Consider the following 19,177-nt stretch of genomic DNA (forward strand, 5'->3'; position numbering starts at 1 on the left):
CTGAATCAAGGCCAAAGTTATTAAAGCTGGAATTATATGAATACCTATTTGAGGATCACTGAATGTAATGGACTTATTTTGGAGTAATCACGGATAAGATTAGGCTGCAACACCAGATGAGAGAGGTAGTAGGACAAGAGTGGGATAAAAGTCGAATGAATGAATGAAATGAATTAGGTTTAATAGCTCAGTTTCAGCTTTTAATCCAGTTAATCAGTGATTTTTGTATAGTAGGGCAGGAAGATGGTATGGTATAGCTCGGAAGCTAACTACTGTCAGTACTTGGAAGGGAGACCACCAAAAATGACTCTGCAGAGGAAGGCAATGGCAAACCACCTGTTTCTCACTTTCCTTGAAAACCCTTTGCCATATGTCAGTTGCAACTTGACGGCACTTTACAAACAAACAATTGTATAGTACAACATATTAGTATCTTACAGCGGAAGTTAACAAAGGAAGGTATTCTGGCTATGCAACTTCTTGGTGACAGAACAAGTACTAGTCTAAAGCACATTTTGTAATTGTCTGTGTTCTCTGCATTTCAATGCCTATTTACCTCCTTTAGTTGTTCTCCTGGTTCAGCAGGAAACCCGAACCAAAGAAAATTAATTCTGCTCCATAGGACCAAATTGAGATTCAAGTGTTTCAGTCAATTTTAATTTATATTCCCCAGTGAACTCCTGAGACCGACTGTGACTTTGGAAAATGTTGCTTGCAACAATGAAGAGGTATGACTTTTGCTACCCATGTGCACAGCTATTTTTTAAAATGTTATATTAAAGGTGTAATCTGTTCCTGCAATCCACTAAATAAAGAACTGTAGAGAAACCTGACTAGCATTTTGAGTAATTCTTTTCTGTGATCTGAAAAGATCAAATTTCAAACAAAGTAAATACCAAATCAAGCTATTTGCAACATATAGAAGAAGGCAGGATAATTAGTGTGAGGACCATCAATGCTACTAAGGCTAAGGTCTAGTAAGAGTTGATTGCTTAGTGTGATCTTAAAAGTGTTCGTTTTTGTATTCTCCTTATAAGCCTCCTACTGGTATCTGGTTGATCACTGTGGAAAACAGCATTCTAGATTAATTGGATCGTTGGGCTGATACAAAAGAGCAGTTCTTAAAATTCAGGAACTATGTCAATGGATCCCTCCAGGGCTGAAAAGGGACATAGGATTCTTTTCTCACTACAGATGCTGGCCCTAAGAACTTCTTCCCTGCTCTAATCAAACTGATTATATTCTGAATTGTATCTCTGCATCCTGACTTCTTTCTTTGCAACACCCTCTCCACCTTCTGACTGGAATACAGGGACTCAGGGATCTCCATTCCTACTTGCATCTGACAAAGGGAGCTTTGACTCTTGAAAGCTCATACCCTGAAAATCTTGCTGGTCTCTAAGGTGGTCCTGGACTCAAATCAAGCTATTCCTAATCTCAACTCCCAGTTCCCTACACAGACATCATATTATAAATCTACATTTGTATGGAATTTTAAAAAGGGTTGGGTTGTGCATTAACTGTTCAATCAGAAAAGCTCTTAGGGTTGATTAACATCTTGCCATGATAATGTTGGAGTAAGTGCTACACTAAAACTAGAACAGAATCATCACTTTATATCTTAAAACCAAGAGCTAATTTACACTGTAACACTTGTGGGTAGGTGCTAATGAGGATGTATATAAGTCATGGAGAGGAATGACTCAAGAGCAGAAACATTAAAGACTCAATTAGCACCATACATTTGAAGGAAAGTAACATGCTCTGAAGGTTAACGTTATAACTATTATATCCTTGCAGTCTGTCACTAGGATATTTAAACCAATTAAGTAATATTATAATAAAAAGCACATTTATTCCTTTTAATGTAATGTGTGTATACAAATACACACACCCCAATGAGAGATACCAAATATTAACTTGCCAAAGAACCTTTCAATACACTTTAAAAAGCTGTCTTGATTTTAGATTTTGTATATTCCCAGAAGACGGAAGTTCCTTGTGATAAGAACTTACTACAGGTGGTATAAACGAAGAGATTCATTTGGCCACATCGGGATGGGAAGAAATAACTATCCCATACATTTACATTTAACACATTCTTCACAGTGAAATGAACTGTCATTAAAAAAGCAACATATTGGGAGATTATTATTATATATCTATGTCTATTAGGCCCCTACGTTTTGGATTTTAGAAGGATGTAGGTTGTCAATTTGCAAGATCTGAGCAAGGCTGTCAAAGATAGGACATTTTGGAGGACTTTGATTCATAGGGTCACCATGAGTTGGAAGCGAGCTGACGGCACTTAACACACACACACGGGTTGATAAGGACAGTGTGGCTTTTCAGTAGAAGATGATGAGAAACCCTTGAATTCCTCAGACTGTACATTTGTGTTAATCCTTTCTCTCTCTACCCCTTTCTATCTGTCCATTAAAACTGTGCAGTTGTGCCTGCTTTCCTGAAATATGTGTGTCATCAGATATTCTGGGGCCTCAAACAGATGTGGATAAAGATATTAAAATTCCCTTGGGCTTATCTAAACTGGGTAGCTCTCACAGGAGATGCTCAGGCTTACCTGTTACCCCCCCTCCACTTGTCAGCTAGATCCAAGGTGAGTGGCACCTACACAACACTGTTCAGATTGAACCTGGGGAGCAGGTGAGCAGGCTCACCTCTCATGTCCCATAACACCACTAGCCAGGTCTAAGCTGAGCAGAGGCAACACAGCTTGAATGTGTACAGACTTCTGCATTGCTTCATTCTTCACCACTCCTGGCCAGGTCCAGCTGAAGCAACTCCAGACCCAGATGGTGGCAATGTGATAGGAGGTGACAAGTGACAGTATCCATCAACACTACTGTTGGTTGGGTCCAACTGAACTGGTCCTGAGCCCTTTGATGGTGGCATAGCAGGAAGTTCCACCATGGGTGGGTCCTACCTGAGTGGCCTTTCAAGTTCCCATCAACTATGTCTAGCTTCATACAAAAATCATGGCTCATAAAAGTATAGGCAGCCATCTTCTAGATAAATGTTAATCATTTTATACACAGTGAGTCATCCAGCTACTTCTTTTCTTAGTGTTTGAGGTGAATAAACTAAATTGCTTCTTTCTAGTCTCTGTGCTATATTTAAAAAAAAAAATCAAGTCGCCTTCCATTGTTAATGACAATGTTGATGCAAGTACCAAGATAGCAAATTAATTTATTTGTGTTAGGTATGACATTTCTAGTCCAAGTAAGGATGGAGATGCAAAGCCATATCTGGAATGCTATGTGCATTCTTGGTTAGTACATGCTCAAGCAGGATAAAATTAATGAAGGCAATTAGAATGGGTTGTGGCACAGAGAAAAACTGTCTTGCAACCCGAGTTCTGTATTTTTTCCATTTCATCTGGAGCATGAAGGGATTGGCTCCATTAGATATTCCCTTTTAGGGGGCTCAGTTAATGAATTTTGCTTCATGCTCAGATCCTATCAAGGACTGGGAGAATTACAGTTATAGTTACTTGAAGGAAAAATCTGCTTCTCTAGATTGCTCCCAGTCACCTGTATTACCAACCATTTTGAAGCTACGCCAAGGCCAACTATTGCTAACAGGCACAGGATGAGCTAACTGCTCCAAGTGAGTTAACACACCAGTGATAAGGTAGAGATGGATACTTTTGATTCCAACACAAGGAGTCAGAATTTGAATGGATTGTCCCACTACACAATATATTTGGGTTTGTATGTCAATCAGCATTACAATACTGTACAAGGGATAGCATACAGGTATTGCACTGATAACATATTTATTACAGGGTCCTTGTTGGTATCTGTATCATATGCTGCGAAGAATATAACTGCAAGAAAATAAACAGAATATAATCCACTGTGAGGGTGCATTGGACAACAGCTGTGAATTCCAGGGAAAACCAGATGACAGCATTAATTTTTCCCAACATGATTACTCAGATTTTCTATTCTGTTTATTTATTATTTATTTACTTTAAACGTTTATTAGCCACCTTTCTTCCTTGTGCATTCAAGGTGGATTACAATTTAAATAAAACAACAGTTATAAAATACATAAAATACAACGATTTAAAATCTAAATTAAAAAACTAAATTAGTCAAATGCAATCCTAAATAAAAGTGTCTTTAGCTGCCTCCTAAAGTTCAAAAATGAAGGGGCCAGGTGCACCTCCCTGGAAAGGTTGTTCTATAATTGGGGTTGCCAGCTCTGGGTTGGAAAATACCTGGATATTTTGGTGGTAGAGCTTGGGGATGGTTGGGTTTGGGAAAAGGAGGGACCTCAGCAGGGTATAATGCAATGGAGTCCACCTTCCCACACAGCCATTTTCTCCAAGGGAACTGATCTTGGTCATCTGGAGATCAATTGAAAAAGCAGTAGATCTCCAGGTGCCACCTTGAGGTTGCCAACCCCATCATAATTGTGGGGCAGCCACTGAAAAGGCCCACTCTCATGTGCCCACCAGATGAACTTCTTTGATTGGTAGGACAGTCAGGAAGGCCCTTCTCTGCAATCTCAATTCCCTGGCAGGAACATATGGGAGAAGACGGACTCTCAGATACCCAGATCCAAAGCCATGTAGGGCTGTTGTCATAGCTTAATTCTCAACTCTGATTACCCATAATACTCTATCAAAATCAAAAAAATAGAAAACTAATTTGTGACTAAATTCTTTGGATACATTGTATGGAGGAAATATTTCCTTTTATGAGTTTTGAACTGACTTCTTTTTGCCCTTACCAAATAGCTTTTTCTTTTCCAATTGTTTTCCTTACCAAATAACTTTTTCTTTTCCGATTGTTTTCCTTTTAAGAATCTGAAAAGTAGAGGCTATTTTGTGAAACTGGAGAAAAGTTCATGGCTTTTCTTCTTCTTCTGCACATCATTGTATCATCTGTCTTATGTTCTTTCCAGCTGATCCCCTCTATTATAAAGAATATCAAATTTCAAATTGGGATTTTCCTTGCCATATTCATCTTCTATCTCTAAATCAATTGTTTTTATATAAAAGATATATGGCAGGATATTATCAATGTCAGAAGACTCTAATAGAGTCATTTTCTGCTGATCAAAACAGAAGCTCCAACCCACCCCCCATATAAAATACATTTCTAAAATACTGTGAGCCTCAAAAATCTTTATTTTCTCAATCTTCTTCTAGAAGCAATAAAAAAAAACCCACAACCCAGATGTTAGAAGTAATTGAAAACTAGCTGGGAATTAAAATGCTGACAAAACGATATCCTTGGCAGTACTTAGCAGGCCCTATGGTACTGCAATCAGCTCTGCATTGTAAGCTTGTGCCTATGAATCTCTTTGATTTTAAGCTAACAAATGTTTAGATACCAATTCAATTCTATCCATTATGTGTCCCCTGAACTCCCATCTGGAGCCAATGCATGAAGAGTTTGAAAAGAATATTATCCTTCCACTTAGATAATTGCAAATCTGAAGTAATGTCACTGAATTAAATAGAGCTATCTATGCTAACCAGGTGCATAAAAATCCAAAGAATATGACTAAATAATGGTCTCAGAGTTTTTTTCCACATTCTTTTTTCACAATCATTACTGTGGTGCAGATTCCTAGAGGAAGTATGGTTCCAAGTTATTTCCCTCCCCTGAAGAATCTTTACAATAAAGTGAGTCACATATCTCTTAAAACTCAAGTCAGTGCTAGTGCAAAAGAAAACTATTTCTTCTACATAGATGGGGAAGAAAAAGAGAGGAGAGTAAATTAAATACATCCATGTAGAGACAATATAGATATCTGAGGATGATTTGGAGATAGAGTTGATTATAATATAAAGCAGTTTTTTTGGGGGGTGCATATACCCAAGATGAAGTTAAACCCAAAATTAGCTGATTTGGGTCAGGTCAAGATATCAGAAATGACCCAAAACTCCTCTGAAATTCCAGGATTAATGATAATTTATCTCCTGAAATTTCAGGACAGTTTTGGGTTTCTGGGAAGTGCAGTAAGTTTGCCAACCTCCAGGTACTATCTGGAGATCTCCTGCTATTACGACTGATCTCCAGCCGACAGAGATCAGTTCACCTGGAGAAAATGGCCGTTTTGGCAATTGGACTCTATGGCATTGAAGTCCCTCCCCTCTTCAGGCTCCGCCCCAAAAATCTCCAGGTATTTCCCAACCTGGAGCCGGCAACCCTAAAGTGCAGGCATAGGGAATCAGGAAGTTCTCAGCTGTTCTACAGCACATGGTCCAAAATGAGGATGCCAAGTCTTCCCCCACTGAAAAAATTGCTTTTTGACAGCTAGTGTGGCGTAGTGATTAAAGTGTCAGATTAGAATTTGGGAAATGCAGGTTCGAATCCCCATTCTGCCATGGGAACTTGCTGGGTAACCTTGGGCCAGTCACATACTTTCAGCCTCAACTCTGGCAAGTGTTTGGCTAGGAGACCTCCAAGGAATACCAGGGGAGTGACACAGAGGGAGGCAGTGCCAGCCACCTCTGCACATCTCTTGCTTTGAAAACCCTACAGAGGCGCCATAAGTCAGCTATGACTTGACAGCAAAAAGGAAAAAACAGGACCATGTGCCACCAAACAGCTGAGAGCAAGGCATGCTTCCTCCCTCTTCACTCCTGCTGCCTTGGAGGCGGGGAATGCACCAACATTATTTTAATTTTGGGTTGAGTTTTTAAGGGCAAGATTTTCAGGTGCCGAAATCCCCAAATTCCCAAACCCCAAAACTGTCTGAAAATAATTACAACTCTATCTTTGAAATTTTGCCATACCAAAAATAATGCTTTTTAAAAGAATCCAAAATTTAAACAAAAGTTTTTTGAGGTATACACCCCCAATCACTATGGCTGAGCACTTTGGTAAAGGTAAAGCACCGGGTCATTACTGGCCCATGAGGTGATGTCACATCCTGACATTTACTAGGCAGTCTATGTTTTTGGGGTGGTTTGCCATTGCCTTCCCCAGTCTACACTTTACCCCCAGCAAGCTTGGGTGCTCATTTTAATGACTTCGGAAGGATGGAAGACTGAGTCAACCTTGAGCCGACTACCCGAAACCAACTTCCTCCAGGATCGAACTCAGGTTGTGTGCAGAGCTTTTGACTGCAGTACTGCAGCTTACCACTCTGCACCGCAGGGCTCTACTAGAAGTCTGGTAGAAAGCAGTTAATGGCTACCACCTAGTGGCAAATAAGGGTCAAACCCATGTGTTACATTGTTTTCTGTGTTCCCACAGGTAGCTACTAGGGCTGCTTTACAAGGAGAAAAACAGCATGGGAAAAGAGGGTTGTCTGTAATACCTTCCTCTGATGTCTTTTTTTGCTGAAAAAGCCACCATTGGCTGTTTATACCCCACCCCCAACAAAAAAATACCTATATGTTTTCCCCAGCAGGGGTAAAAGCAGCTCAGGGGTAACATTTTTCAGCAGGAAAATTGCAGGGAAAGAAAGGTTTAGATTGTCCCTCGCTACCCATGATGTGTTTTTTAAGTGAACTCCAGTTAAAACAATGAACAACTTGACCCCAAGAAAGACGAATCCCTGAGCCCTTACTGACTTTCATCTGTTGGAGGCAGATAGGTAGAGGGCTGGCTCATTCTGCTTCATGCACGTAGGCTGCTCATGAATGCCCAGTAGCACTCAAAATGGTTCAGTTACATCATTGGGCCATACTTGCACAAAGTGCAATAGCCATTTTTCATAACACATTTTCATACTGTTGTGCGAGCCAGTAGGGTTGCCAACCTCCAGGTACTAGCTGGAGCTCTCCTGCTATTACAACTGATCTCCAGCCGCTAGAGATCAGTTCACCTGGAGAAAATGGTTGCTTTGGAAATTGGACTCTATGGCACTGAAGTTCCTCCCCTCTCCAAACCCCGCCTTCCTCAGGCTCTGCCCCAAAAACCTCTTGTCGGTAGTGAAGAGGGACCTGGGAACCCTATGAACCAGCCATCTTCCTTGGCTGCCTTCAACAAATGAATGCTGAAAAGGGCACAGAGTTCTCTTCCTCCGATTTGCCATGCAATGGCTCCAGCCATTTCCTGATTTATGCTCCAACTAACTGGTTGCAGCCTGCACATTGGCCATATTCTTGCAAATAGTACAATGGCAAGAAAATCCTGCATTAGTAAGCTGTTATCAATTTTGAATCGTTTGGATTGCTTTCTTTCATTCTGGCAGCAAATGCTGTAAAAACTACTGATACCTTTCCTGTCAGTTATTTTTAGCATCTCTAAAGCAAAGCAGTAAAGTCCAGACAAGAAAATACCACTGCTTGAGTAAGGTCACTGGCTAGCAAAAAGGTCAAACCAACAGTAATACATTTGATTTTGCAATTTCATTTGGTTTCCGTGGTTTTTTTTTTTTTGAAAGCTTCATTCAGAAATGGCAACACTTGAAACGGAGAAAAAGCCTGACATTCATTTTTATGCATAAACCAGAGCTTGCAAAATTGGAAAGAGGTTGGGAATTGACAGAAGAGGGAAACAAATTCTTTAAGCAATGGGCAAAGTGATGCAAATATTGCTTGTTTTTAAACCACTGTTTAACTGTTGCTGCTCGATATTGTGATTGGTAGATATTCTCCCCGGCTCACACTGGAAATAATTAAGGCAAATTAAATAATTTCCTCCAGATATTTTGCAACATAATCCAGAGCTGATGAATTCAATCACCAATGCTAGTCTCTTTCTCTTTCCCACATTTACAAATCTGGTGGTAGCAGCAGTGGGGGGGGGGATGAGGCACACAGAAGGTGAAAGAACAGAGAGGTTAACTGTTGGGAGAACAACTTGCCAGCAGCACAGCATTTTCAGCTGGATTTCTGTCTCCCTCCTGTCTGCAGGTATTAAAAGCCTGGAAGTGGCCACAGTTCTTCCTGCTTGTTTCCCATACTCTGTACATTAGTGTACAGACATCAGAATCCATGGTTTATGTGCCCCGAGGTTTTTGTTTCTGTACTTACCCACGAGTTTATGTTTCCTTGCACACATGCCACTTCCTGCAAATCTTTATTGTTTTCATCTCCAGTTACTGTCATCATACTAGGCTCTAAGTTTTTCTCTTGCTCCACCATAGGATTTAGTTTAAAGCCCTCCTGGTCAGGTTAGTGAGGCTCTGACTAAACACATTTTTTCAGACCCTCGTGCGGTGCAAACCATCTCCTGATAGAAGAGCTTCATCTCGAAAGTGTAAGCCATGGTCCAGAAATCCAAACCTTTCTTGATGACACCATCTACGCATCCAGTCATTAATTTGTAGTATTCTTCTTTCCCTTCCTAAGCCATGACAGACAAGCAGAACTGACGAAAACACAACCTGCGCCCCCAGGTTCTTCAACTTCTTACCCAGAAACTTCTCTTTTAATACGTTCTGTGCTGTGTTGGGCAATATCATTTTTTCCCACATGAATGAGCAAGAAAGGGTAATAATCTGTGGGCTTGATGAGTCTTCCTACTCTTTCTGTCTATGGTTTATATACACTTCTGTGTGTGTTCTTGGCACATTTTGTTTGTTTGCATTTTGCTTGATTGTTTATTTAAATTAGGGGGGTATATGCTTTGGGTCCCTGATGGGGAAGAAAGAGGGATAATAATTAAATAAATGAATATGAGTCATGATAGGGCCTCTATTAGGTTCTAGACATTGCCATGGATATGAACAACAGCATCCAAAATTACCAGGAATGATGGGAAATGGATTCTTGGATCCTGATGTTATATCCAAAATAATGCCAGGTATGTGTACTATATGCAGATTTTTAAAGGAATGTTGAAAAACTGGATTTGAGGGGATGAGATAATTTTCTACACTTGAGAATATCTCCATTGTTGCTATGAATTTAGCCACTAGCGTTTTTCCCTAAGGATTTCACATTGTAGTCCTTTGCACTGTGTCTCTTTGGGACTAGGGATATATTAATATATCCTTTTGCATTTCTTTCTGGTTTCTCACGTTGTTGTTATGAACATTTTCATTCTACTTATTTTTATTGTTTGTATTCCCAATTTGTTTTTAACATTTTACACAATTTATAGGTTGAAACAGTCATTTATTTCATGAAAGGTCATGGGGGGATATGAAAGTTGAGGCAATTGCCCACATAACTGATTAATGTAACTGATTAATATAGGGTTGCCAGATACCAGTGGGCTGCCCAGCACCTCTCAGCTAGCCAGCGGGGGGAAGCAGGCCAGCTGAAGGGGGGGTAAACTCTGGGTTTACCACAGAGTTTCAGAAGGAATATGCTAGAGCGTCCCCATAATTATTGCACCAATCATCCTCCAGCCGCACCACTATTAACATACTTTTCTTAGAGACACATTCTTTATGTACATTTTTCATTCTAATTAAGTCTCGTCCTATTTATGTGTCTGAAGTCAATCTTTAGCAATCATCTCTGCAATGTTCCCCCACAGAAGAAATAATTTTTACTGTGTACTGGAGCATTATGTGGGCAATAAGAGCAAACCAGAAAAAGCGGCCATACGAACAAAAACTGGAATAGTTTCCTAATATTTAATGGTTTAGATGGTACATTTCAATAACACAGAGATATAAAATTCCATTCAGACAGATATGCATATTTTAAGCCTAATCAAGAGTTCTAAATTTAAACTTGTTAAATGGGCAGCTAAACACAGCCTGCAACCGTAATGTCCCATTTGTCTTTTACAAAGTGAGTGTTCTTATCTTCTCAGGAGCTCAGTAATATTAGATGACAGATGGACTCAAAAGCTTTATGTTTCAAACAACAGTTATAAGGATATAACAGAACACAGCAGCTGGGGCAGCTAAAAAAAAGCAAAATTAGTGTGAGAGAGCTGCGTTAGTCCATTATAACTCTAGATGGAGCACTTTTAAAAGAAATGGTATGTTAGGGCTTCTAGAGGCTTATATCAGCCTCTAGAAACTAAAAAATTCAGACAGGTTCAGAAAGAAGACAATTCTGGAAAATTCATTGGATTTAAAGGGTATCTTACACATGGTTATTTCAATACTTGGTATTGCAAGTAATACAGTCTCCTGCTCATGTATCATTTTAAACAAACAGCCTGATGTAAGTATTACTATATTTTACCTTTCTTCTATGGAACTCAAGGTGGTTTATGGAGAATTCCCAGGCGTGCCCCCCACCCCCGTCTAGACACTAACCACTTTCCAATCTGCTTAGCTTGAGCAAAGTGGCCATACCATATTCCAGGATATTTCTATCCTTCTTAGACAAGGTGGAATAACGTATTTGACCATGTTGGGTGTTTTTTTCAGCAGAGGAAACTCCATGGTTAAAATGAGTGAGTTGTTTAACTAAATTCCTATAAGCAGAAACATAAATATTTTATTCCACTGCAAAGGTCTCAGTGAAAGCTGAGTAAATAAAACTCCTGACAATTGACAAAATTTATTCACAGCCCACAGAATGCATTTACAGCCAACTCTATTTTATTAAATTATTGTTTATTTAGAAACTGTCTGTGCTGCCTCTTCAGAGTCCTGGTCAAGGTGGCTTACAATTAAAAACTACAGCATAAAAAAGCTATTAAAACAAGCCATAAACAGCATAAAATCTACCCATTAAACAGAAGCAGACTATTAAAAAGCTGATAAGATAAAAGCCTGGGTAAAATATGTGTTTTAGCCTGGCACCTAGAAGAAAGTAAAGTAGGTGCCAGGCAAGCCTCAAAGAGGAGGGCATTTCTAAGGCAAGGTGCCACCACAGAAAATGCCCTGTCTCTTACCATCACCATCATATTTGAAAGTCTCTCTCTTTATCTTATATTGCAATACCCAATCAGAATATGCATAAGGGAGGAAGGGAAAAATAAGGAGGGCTAAAAGTATCAGGGCAGGGGAGATCCCAAAATAGCGGTTTAGCGGAGGAAAAGGGAGCTCTATTAAGAGTTTCTTCTTGCTATTAAAACAGGTTCCTGTGCTAAGTCCTAGCTGGGAGCAAAGAATTGAAAACTTGCTAAAGGACAAAGAATTATTGATCAGACAAAAAGCAGGTGTAGGGTTTTGTGGATTTTGGAGGCCAGGCTTCCCATATTTCCATTAACATTTAAAGTGAGGGCGATGTTGTTCCAAATTTTCAGACCTTCACAAAGAACTTTTTTTTAAAATCCCAAAATGGTAAGGAGAGTTCTGAAAACCTGGGATAACAAAAAAGCATGCGATCCTCAAATCTGGATGTGAAATTAATCCAAAAATGTTTGATGTGCACACCCCTACCCAAATCCTCAAGGCCCTTAAACAGAATAATTTAGAAGCAGTAAAACACTCATTGTAGTCATTAAAGATATATCACCAGAATATTATGTTAAAGACCAATAATACAAAGTGGGATCCTGTGTTCATACCTTCTTTGTGTTTGTCTCTGGCACACCACTTTGCATCCAAAATCAGAATATGAAACAAAGCAAGAATACATGCACTTGAGGAACACTTTTAATGGACATAACACTAGACTGATTGGGGGGGATGAACTTTTCTTAGTGCCATTTATGTTGAAAACTCAATAATGTTTCATTGTCATGACCATTTAGTAACTTTCCACAAAAACAGAAGTTGGTGCCTGGCCTGTTTTCCTAATCCCTTAAATCTGAGGACACCCTGTAGTTCTTCAGTGGGGAAGCCTATGCACTGGAACTTTAACTTCCCTGTTTCCTCTATTCTTTTTTCAGGTTGGGTCTGTCATTGAAAACAAATGATGGCGTTGAGCCTTGGTGAGCCCTGGCAGAGATTAAGCTCTGTCGAAACTTCTCTGAAGACCACCTGTAGTTATGTGGATCCAATTCAACTAGTTTGGAGACTGTGGGTGAACTAGTATCTCTCACTCAAAAATGATTATCATGGACACTTCTGAGCACCTCAGAGCTTTCACTGAAATACCTAAAGTGTAACCAAAATAGCAGACCAAACACAAGGTGACAATACATTACCATGTACTTCATGAGGATAAGGTCGAGTAGTGGGAGGACAGGTGATTTTAGAAACTATAGAGGATGCTACCCAAAGTAAATTTTTATTACCCGTTTTTAGCAGCAAAGTGAATAAAGGGATCTGATAAAGAAATAAAATGTGAAAATGGTGAATTTCCCAAGTTTGAAATAGTTTAATTTAGTTTAAAACCCAAATAATTTAAATCTGAGCCTTATAAAACACATTTATGGATGATAAAATCTGACATTTTGCTTCCCTCCCTTGCAAATCTGTCAGTTTTCCTGTTAAATCTACATATCTCTGTAATTCAGATTTGTTGATTGTAGTTTCCATTTGTTTTCTTGTACTAATTCTGCTTCATTATGGTATTTTTAGAAGAATGTGGCTAAGTTAGCCAAGGTAAGATATGGCCTTATAAAATATGTCACCTGACTTCTCTATTATGGAGAAATCCTACTGTTTTTCACTTACACCATAAAGTTATTGTTTGTGAAGTAAACAACTGGGTTCAGGGTCTCTAACATAGATGTATTTTTTCTAAACTTCTCAGCAGCAAAGAACAAATTGCTAAATGTTTATTGTCATGCTACAATTCTCTAAAGTAAATTAAAAGGATGTGTATTGATCACTGAAACAATCAGCACAGCAAAACAGGTTCTTTTTTTCTGAATTGTCACTTAGCTAAAAAGCAACCCAACAGGCTATACAGTGGAATTTAAAAATAAAATTGCCTCTAATAGAGGAGCTGCATGAAATTATGGTTCATTTACACAGCTCTGTGGTGTTACTGTCAACTTCCTAAATATTACATTAAAGACTGTGCTGAATTTTCAAGTTGTTTAATTCTTGGGTAAAAAGACGTTTATTTTCTTTCTCTACTCCTCTGACCTACCCGTCTTGAGTACTATCAATTAATTGCAACAAAGACTAAGAGGAAGAAAGGAAGAATTCAAGCAAGAGAGAGCAGGCCATATCATATTAGAGAAGATATCTTGTCATAGGCTGCCCAAGCTCTCATGGCCTGAACAAGGAATTTAGCTAAGAATTTGGCAAAGAATCCATTAAAAGTTTAGTAACTAAAGAATCTAGGGTAAGCTCATTTCACTGGGACACGTGGTTTACTCCATTTCCCTCTAGCTTCCCTATACCACAGACATTCAAATATAACATGCTTCATAGATTCTATGATCCCTCAAAGGCCAAAACAGCCCTGGAAAGGACCCTCCCACTACCTTTCATACACAGAAAGGAAGCCTGGCCACATTTCTTAAAGCTGTAGGTGCTCCTTTTATCATCTGGGTTTTTAACGACCCCCTCCCCAGCTTCAGGTTGGGAAATTCCTGGAGATTTGGGGGTGGAGCCTTGGTCTGGGGAGGGAAGCAACCTCAGCAGCATATAATGCCATACAGTCCACTATCCAATGCAGCCGTTTTCTCCAGGGGAGCTGATCTCTGTCATCTGGAGAGCAGTTGTAATTCTGGGTGATCTCCAGTTCCCAGCTGGAGGTTGGCAACCCTAGTTCCCCTGGAAAAAAATGTCTGCTTTGGAGGATAGAAACTGAGGGGCACATAAAGGTAGGTTGCCTGTTGGGCAGAAAGGAGAGAGGTTTGCAACTCCAGGTAAGGAAATATCTGGAAACTTTGGGGGGGGGGGTACAGCCTGGGGATGGTTGGGTTTGAGGAGGGGTGGAAACTCAGAGGGGTATAAAGCAATAGACTCCATTCTCCAAAGCAGTTATTTCCTCCAGGGTAACTAGTGTTGCCATTCTCCAAGTGGGGGCTGGAGATCTCCCAGAATTACAACTGATCTCCAGATGACAGGGATCTGTTCCCCTGGTGAAAAATGGCTGCTCTGGAGGGTAGACGCTATAGCATTGACCCTATGATCCCTAAACCCACAACTGCAATATCTACAGTCTTTCTCCACAGTGGGGACCAAAGCAGTTTACATTAGTCTCTTCCTTTTTAGCTGCACAACAACCCTGTGAAGTAGGTTAGACTGAAATTATGTGACTGGTCCAAAATCAACTAATGAGCTTTCACAGCAAGATGAGGATTTGAACTTGGGTCGTGCAGGCCCTGCTCTGAAGCTCTACCTGCTACACCACACTGGCTTTCTTACAGTGGCTGCTAATGAACAGTAGCAAGCAGCTAAACTTAGTTGAGTCATGCAAGTCAGATGGTATCAAATCACCCAGAGGTTGCTGCCTGGCCTAGGGTTGCCAACCTCTAAGTGGGACCTGGAGATCCCCTGGAATTCCAGACGATGAGATCTGCCCTCCTGGAGAAAACGACTGCTTTGGAGGGTAGACTCTATGGCATTGTACCCTGCTGAGGACTCTTCCCTCCCCAAACCCTGCCCTCCTCAGACTCAACCATAAAATCTCCAGGAATTTTCCATCCTGGAGCTGGCAACCCTTACCAGGCCTGGCCCCAGTGAGTCCTCCCTCAAAGGCCAAAATAGACCCGGAAAGGGCTCTGCCCCCTCCCCTTTGCTTTTACTGTCAGAAACTGAAGCCTGGAATCTGTAGTTGCCTAACAGCAGCCACTGACGGAATCCGTTGCTTAAAGTTACAGATGCTCCTTTTATCATTTTTGGATTTTTTTAAAAAAAACTTCCTCAAGCAGCTCTTGCTAGGTCAGTGCATACTTGGGGGTTTCCAGGTGAGGCTGGCCTGATGCCCCCTTGCCTGGATGGGGGCTTGGAGCAGGCAGATCCAGTTGGGGAGGAATAGCTGTGCTGTGGTAAGTCAGATGGCATATGAAGTCCAGCTGGGAGCCAGCTCAGCACAGAATTGGGGGAACATGGCTGCCCACGGGGAAGTCACAGGTGGATGCAAGCAGGAACCTGCCCAAGCTGGATATATTTTTGGACCTCTTGCAATAACTCTATGCCCCACCCCCTCCCGGATCTATGGCCCTCAGGTCGGGGAACCACCCTACCAGAACAATTCAGAAAGGAGTTACTAATTCCTGGAATTAAATCAATTTTTCAAGAAGTACCATGTAGGCCAGAAACCATGAACACTGAAGAGTGGAATACTAGGGGAGGGAGACTCTCCCTGCTGTTTCACTCCCATAATCCATGCAGTCAATAATTGTGTATACACCAGAGTTTAGGAGCGTATACAAGTTGTACATGCATAGGCTCTGTTCATAGAGGACAGCATGGTCCTATCCAACTTTTCATTCTGCACGATTTTCAACCACGTGAAGAGAGCTGTGATTCTTATCTTTAAAATGGTGCTGTGAACCATAGGCATATGGTTAAAAATACCCATGTGTAATCCGAACTCTATTACTGCATTTAAGAAGACAAAGAATATTGAGTGATATACACTATAAAGGGAAAGGAATAGATCCATAGAGTATTGCCAGGGGCATCATTACTACAAGGGCACTTTTTTCTGTGGTAGAATGTATGCTACAGTCTCATGGAAATTGTAGTATTCTTTGTAAATTTTTCAGACGATGGAATACACAATTTAAGAGTCAGTACTACTTCTAACAGAGCCCATGTTATCTATGTTTTTAATGTTCATGCAATGTCAGGAAATGTTATTAAATGAAATCCTTGAAGATGAGATTTGGGGAATAAAAACAAATCATACATACACTGAGGTAAAATTACTCAATTTTCCTGAACAAGGATTATTTGAAGGTTATTATAACCAGAGCTTGAGATCAAAATGTTTCCAATTTCTACCACTCTCTCAGCAAGAGCAATTTAACTTAAATAATTTCAGTACCCAAGATCACCAAAAGGATTTTCTCATCCCAAATTCAGAATGCAAACCTGTATATATTCACAATGCATCCAGAATATGCTGTAGAATCTTGTAAATACAATACGCTCCTTCTGGCTTGCGCAGTACTCCACATAAATAAGATTTTTAGACAGCAGCTGCAGATTGCTCTAAGGCTTTGTTTTACCTGTTGACCGGTTAGCCACAGAGCATCTGGTCTCATTTTGTACTATGCTACGGATGCTCACTTTTTAACCTGTTTATTAATTTGAAAAAATATATATTCCACATTTTCCTCATTTGAAGCAGATTAATTAAATCTGTCACATATGCTCTATTTTGGGGATATTCCCAGTTCAATCCTAACCCACAGATTTCAGCATATTTACACTAATGTAACTCTGCATAGTACTACATCATTATTTTCCTGGATTTAAAACCAAGGCAACAGATATGACATTTCATCTCATTTTTACAGCAATCCTTGTACTAGAATGTTTCCCTTTATGTTACCATAATTAGGGCCTACGCTTATATTTCGGAAATCATTTTCAGCTGATTAACTGAGCTGACATGGCTCTTGCTACTTTGGACTTGAATTTTTTGTAGGTCAGCTAACAAAATAAAGATGGGCACCCCCTCCCCCAATTCTCTTCAGAAATAATCCAGAGTGGCTAGATTAATGTTTCATATGCTCTCAAGATTCACAGAAAATTAGTGTAGATTCCATACTGGGACTTCAAACTTGGTTACATGTGAACAGAGAATCTGGATTCCAAACAAGTCAAACCCAAAGCATATTAACACACATGAACACACATGAAGCTGCCTTATACCGAATCAGACCCTTGGTCCACCAAAGTCATTATTGTCTACTCAGACCGGCAGCGGCTCTCCAGGGTCTCAGGCAGGGGTCTTTCCCATCACCTGCTCGCCTAGTCCCTTTAACTGGAGATGGCGGGGATTGAACCTGGGACCTTCTGAATGCCAAGCAGATGCTCTACCACTGAGCCACAGCATGATAAAAACCAACCTACACACCTTCTCTTTTATCTCTCACCTCCTACCCCAGCCAAATGTTTATGAACAAAGAAGGCCTGCTCTGCCCTCCCCAGGCTCCACCCACTAAATCTCCAAGAATGTTCTAAGCCAGAGTTGGCAACCCTAAGGTCAACATGGGTGGTATCAGATTTTATATAGACAAAAATATTTATGATTATGTTTAAAATGGTAGAAGATTAAGTCCTTACTTACCTTGAAGGGCCTGAAGAGTACGTGTCTGTACAACAATGCAGAGCTGCAGGACTAGCTGCGGAGCACTTTCCAGGAATGTGGCAAGCAAATGAAGCATGCTCACATCTGCATACTCATAGACCATTTTCCAATAAAAGCGCCATCTGTCATTTTCTCCACTCTGTCGACTACGGATGCCCAAGTATATAGTGTGGAAATATCTAAAAATATATACATATATATTTTAAGAAGTAAGTAAAATTCTAGAAACTAGAACTGATTTCTCTAAAGCACACTACATACATTGCAAAATTATGCAAAAATAAACAATATATTTTAAATATTTTGCATATCATTATTATGCAAAGGCATGGAGTATATTTCATACACAATTAGCTTTGTTTTACTATCATTTAAAAGTGTATAAGAAGGGCTGTCAGTTTTTAACAGATTCATAGCATGAGATGGGTGGAGCTGCTGCAACTCCTACTGTGTCCTTTTGTTGGCTCCCACACCCACCCTTCCCCCAAGTCTGCAGAATCAAAGATAACTCCATTTTTCTACTATAGCATATGGCAAGACTGATAGATGAAGGAACCAATGAAAGAATAATAATAACACAGGAAACGTAATGGGTACACCCTCCGTTTTTACTTCAGAACATATAAAAACCAGATTATCAGTGTAATCCTAAACAGAGTTACACACTTATAAACCCACTGAAGTAAAATCCATTGGGAAATGCCTAGAGATTTGGGGGCAGAGCCTGGGGAGGGTGGAATTTGGGGAAAAGAGTGAGTTCAACAGTTATGTGATGCCACAGAGTCCATTCTCTAAAGCTTCGGTTTTCTCCAGTGGAACTGATCTTTGTAGTCTGGAGATGGGAGAACTCCAGGTCCCACCTGGAAGATGGCACCCCTAATTGTACCATATATTTGGACAAATCTAATCATTAAACATTTCAGGCACACTGATTTAGCTCTTCAACAAACTATTCAACGAGATAGCAAATGTAGGTGTAGGACTATCGTCATCAAATCACCTCAAGGAAGTTCAATTTTGACAGTAGGATACACAACAGAGGAAGGAAGGGAATGGATGGACAGGAAAGGGTGATAAGCAAATGCATTTAGATGTACTTTGACTGCAGATGATAATTAAGGGTTATGCTAAAGGCATCATGGAAAAGGTGAATTTTGAGGAAGAATTTGATGTACAAAACTACGAAACCTAGGGTGAGAGTCTCTGAACCGACTATAT

At 40.1% G+C, this 19,177-nt stretch overlaps 1 protein-coding gene across 1 annotated transcript in view; it reads right to left on the reverse strand.

The window, feature by feature from the left end:
- XKR4 (XK related 4) overlaps window positions 1-19,177 on the reverse strand; it is a 137,816-nt gene that overhangs the window by 11,501 nt on the left and 107,138 nt on the right. Inside the window, exon 2 of the mRNA XM_056854525.1 lies at window positions 17,939-18,138. Within this exon, the coding sequence (XP_056710503.1) occupies window positions 17,939-18,138 (200 nt within the window). The remainder of the gene's footprint in view (window positions 1-17,938; window positions 18,139-19,177) is intronic.

This window comes from Euleptes europaea, chromosome 8, assembly GCF_029931775.1.
Source record: "Euleptes europaea isolate rEulEur1 chromosome 8, rEulEur1.hap1, whole genome shotgun sequence".
NCBI lineage: Eukaryota > Metazoa > Chordata > Lepidosauria > Squamata > Sphaerodactylidae > Euleptes > Euleptes europaea.